The sequence below is a fragment of the Barbatula barbatula genome, assembly GCF_947034865.1.
Source record: "Barbatula barbatula genome assembly, chromosome: 2".
Classification (NCBI taxonomy): Eukaryota; Metazoa; Chordata; class Actinopteri; order Cypriniformes; family Nemacheilidae; genus Barbatula; species Barbatula barbatula.
The window spans coordinates 21302878-21306902 of NC_136767.1; the positions used below are offsets into that span (position 1 = coordinate 21302878).

General features: G+C 37.9%; 1 protein-coding gene across 1 annotated transcript; it reads left to right on the top strand.

Moving 5' to 3' along the window:
• Positions 1-727: 727 nt before the first annotated feature.
• On the top strand, positions 728-3516 carry lman2lb (lectin, mannose-binding 2-like b). The gene is made up of 8 exons (XM_079451154.1): positions 728-992; positions 1366-1484; positions 1582-1699; positions 1787-1869; positions 2000-2161; positions 2241-2355; positions 2476-2598; positions 2700-3516. The coding sequence occupies exons 1-8, from the start codon at positions 785-787 to the stop codon at positions 2840-2842; spliced, it is 1071 nt and encodes a 356-aa protein (XP_079307280.1). The 5' UTR covers positions 728-784; the 3' UTR covers positions 2843-3516.
• Positions 3517-4025: the final 509 nt, after the last annotated feature.

Sequence of the window (4025 nt, forward strand, 5' to 3'; positions counted from 1 at the left end):
AAGATTCCGAAGAAAAAAAACAAGTAGGCTTCATAAAACAATAGCCTTGGTCAGCCAAACTGATAAACAGCCTTTTAATAACTGCTTCAAAAACATGAATCTCATGTTGTTCTACATGACTTTATTTATGATATAACAGTTTGTATTATATTAATAATTAGATATAATTAATCATTATTATAATGTAAAGCTCCAATTATTTACAATTCCTCACTGCCTAGTGTTGCTGCTTTTGTAAACAATACACACTTTATCTTTTAAGCAAGCAAATGCATTTACCCAAAACCTTAAATAAAGAAAACATTCGGAGCTATAAAAATGCACAGATCTTAAGGGGTTACTCTAAACATGCAGTGGTCTCGAGGTTATCAGTCACTGCATCAGCTTACCTGTCGCGATTGCATTAGTTTCGTATGCCATTGAATGACAATATTTGCATATCAGCCAGTTTAACTTAACCTTTAAATGTTGTATACAAATTCTTAAACGGTATACAATTATTTTGTACAAAACATGCTCCAGAATCTTGTTATTCACAAATTGTTTGTAAATAAATATATTTTTGAGACGATCGAAATTCAACACAGTGAATAATCTAGTTTTTTCTGAGCGTATCATTTTTTATTGGCCCACATACAAATCAAACGAAGAGCACGAAGTTTGGAAGAACACTGTGAATGGTCGACACGGTGATTGACATAACCTCCAACAAATGATCGCCGCCCACGAATGAAAACCGACCAATAGCGACAAGGGGCGGACATTTTGAAGTAAGCGAGGAAAAATGGCGACCACGGCTGGTGTGAAGTTGAATCGGAGTATTTGCATAACGATAAAGAATTTACCACACAGTCTAGTAAACAAACTTAAAGTCTATGCGCTGGTAGTTTTAGTTCTCAATTTTGCGAGTAGAAGTTACGGAGAAAACACCTTTGAAGATAGTACTTATGAATTTCTCAAGCGAGAGTATTCGCTGAGCAAGCCTTACCAAGGTAAGCGTCTATTCTTATGTGCTCTGACGTTAAACCAGCTCATGCTAAAAGTGGCACCCGTTTCAACGAGGTCGACTAGCTATGAAAAACCATACATTAGTTAGATAACAGGATGTTTCTAAGCATATTCGCAGTGTTTTTACTCTTTACTTTCCTCTCAGCTTAGTGACAGTTTAATTTCGCAACTGCAGTGATTCAATCTGACGTCCATGGGGCGGAAGTACAGGACCGGTTAACGTTATAGATGTTCTGATTACATGTTTAAGGCAAACATACGTATATATCGCAAACTGTTTGTTCATATTCATTTCGTTTCACCCAACCCTTGCATTTTATGTGAAATCTCCATAAATCTTCAACTGTATGCACGCAGGACTGGGTTCGTCCAGTTCGTCACATTGGGAGTTTATGGGTAACTCAATGATCATGCCAGACACCATACGGCTGACACAAGACCTGCAGAGCAGACAAGGAGCCGTCTGGAGCCGTATTGTGAGTCAACACACAAACCTGAAACACCACCCAGCATTAACTTAAAATATCATCTCAAACAAATATATCTAGTTCATCATGTTTTTTGTATGTGTAGCCCTGTTACATTAGGGACTGGGAACTGCAAGTACAGTTTAAGATCCATGGTGATGGGAAAAAGAATCTGAACGGGGATGGGCTTGCGATATGGCTGACCAAAGAGCGAATGCAAATTGGTAAGACGCTATCTTTAATATATTTATCATCTTTTCAAAATAGTAACATTTTAAGTGAGTTTTTATTGTTTTTTGCTGTTCTTGTAGGTCCAGTGTTTGGAAACATGAACTATTTTACTGGTCTGGGTATTTTTGTGGACACATATCCCAACGATGACAAGCAGCATGATGTATGTGCCACTAAACATTAGTATGATATACAAGATTACTTTGCATGTCCTTTATTTATACATAATGCATTTCTATTACATTATATATATCTGTTTCATGTTAATAAACAAATAATCTTTTCTTGTTCAGAGAGTGTTTCCTTTCATCTCTGCGATGGTCGGGAACGGGAGTGTCGAGTATGATCATGACCGTGATGGGCGGTCTACTGATCTTGGTGGCTGCAATGGTCACATCCGAAATGTTGATCATGACACCTTCCTGTTGATCAGATACATGAAGAACAGACTTACGGTAAGTGACATTATTGTTTTCCTCACAACGGTCGTCTTGTGGATCCATACATACCTTTATTTCCTGTTCGGTCTTTTAGGTGATGACTGATGTGGATGGGAAGCAGGAGTGGAAGGATTGTCTGGACATCCCCGGCGTGAAGCTTCCGCAGGGTTATTACTTTGGAGCCTCATCGGTCACTGGAGATTTATCAGGTGTGTATCACTAAGAAGTTCTCATCTTTTCTGCACGCCCATATCAATCCATCATATTTAGTTTATAAGAGTCAAAACTGTAAGTCACGTGTTGTTGAATTCTATGTGATTTTTTTCTAGACAACCATGACCTTGTCTCCTTTAAGCTGTATGAACTTACAGTAGAACGCAGTCCGGAAGAAGAAGAAGAAGACCAGCTTGAGATCACGTTGCCTAGTGTAGACTACAGAGTGGACCCTAATGGTAATGCATTTAGAAAACACAGCTGTATATCAGCATGTGATCTGATGAGTAGGTGGATGTATCTCACATTTGTTTTCTGTACATTTGATTTCTTCACACAGCTCAGACAGCAGATGAAGGAAGGAGCATCCTCGCAACGTTCTTTATATTTATTTTTTCAGTTTTTGCACTGGTCGTGGTGGTCGTTGTTATTCTGTTTGCGTACAATAGCTATAAAGAGAACAGACGCAAGCGCTTCTACTGAGCAAACAAAAGAGATTTACTGGCAGAAAACGGGATGAGAGATCCAACGTGAGTGCGACTGGCGTGGGCCTCACACCAACAGAAAGGACCTGAACAATAAACTTAAAGCTGTGGCCTGACTTCCACAAGAGGAAACCCACCACCTCAATTGTGATTTCAGCATCCTCTCTTTTTAAACAAAAACAAAACCTTTAAAGAGAATTTTAGCGTGTCGGTCATTGAATGGCATATTGACTATGCTTCGCTCTCCAGATCATTTTGCCGAATTTTTGTACCTGACCAGTTACACTGACCTTGGCCTTTCACCCTTAGGCTGCGAAGAAAATGTGTGACAGAGTTTACTGACGTGTATTGCGTAAAAATGCTGTGTTCTCAGGTTGTCTACTAATACCACTGTAGAAATCCCAAAAGCTTCTCTTGATTTTTTTTATAGCACCGAAATGAATCAAAAGATAATGTGAACTATGACCATGAAATGTCACAATATTAGTTTTCACTGCATTTAAGTTTTAAACATTGTGTACATTTAATTCCCTTTATTCAGTTTTCTTTCATCCACAGTCTTCAGATAAAAAAATGTTGTGTGACTGGCTGCACTGTTCAAAATTACCAGCATTTTGAAATGTGACAGACTTGTCTCAAACTTAGATTGTAATAAATTATCTTTTGAGTGTTGTTTTTTGTTACATGTTTTCAAAGTTGCACTGAACTGAATTTCTCTCTTGATTTTATGTGTCTTATCCAGTAACTTTAAACCGTTAGTTAAAGACTTTACATGGCCTTCTTTGACTATAATGTTTAAAAGTCACGATGTGCCGATGGTGATGATATATCTTAAATTCATATTGGTTAAAGGAACAGTTTACCCAAAAATGTATAATGTCGTCATTTACTCACCGTCTTGTCAGTTCAAACCTGTATGACTTTCTTCTGCAGAACACAAAAGAAGGTGTTTTGAAGCATGTCGGTAACCAAACAATGGACATACCCATTGACTTACATTGTTTTTTTTGTCCATACAATAGAAGTTAATGGATACCGCCATTGTTTGGTTATCAACATTCTTCAAAATATCTTCTTTCGTGTCCTGTGGAAGCAGGAAAGTCATACAGGTTTGAAATGACAAGAGAAGAGGGTGAGTAAATTATAACATCATTTTTTGGGGGGGTAAACTGTCCCTTAAA

Coding starts and splice junctions, on each gene's coding strand:
- lman2lb (XM_079451154.1), top strand. CDS start 785: ATGGCGACCACGGCTGGTGTGAAGTTGAATCGGAGTATTTGCATAACG. Junction 993..1,365: donor GCTGAGCAAGCCTTACCAAG/GTAAGCGTCTAT, acceptor GTATGCACGCAG/GACTGGGTTCGTCCAGTTCG. Junction 1,870..1,999: donor ACGATGACAAGCAGCATGAT/GTATGTGCCACT, acceptor TTTCTTGTTCAG/AGAGTGTTTCCTTTCATCTC.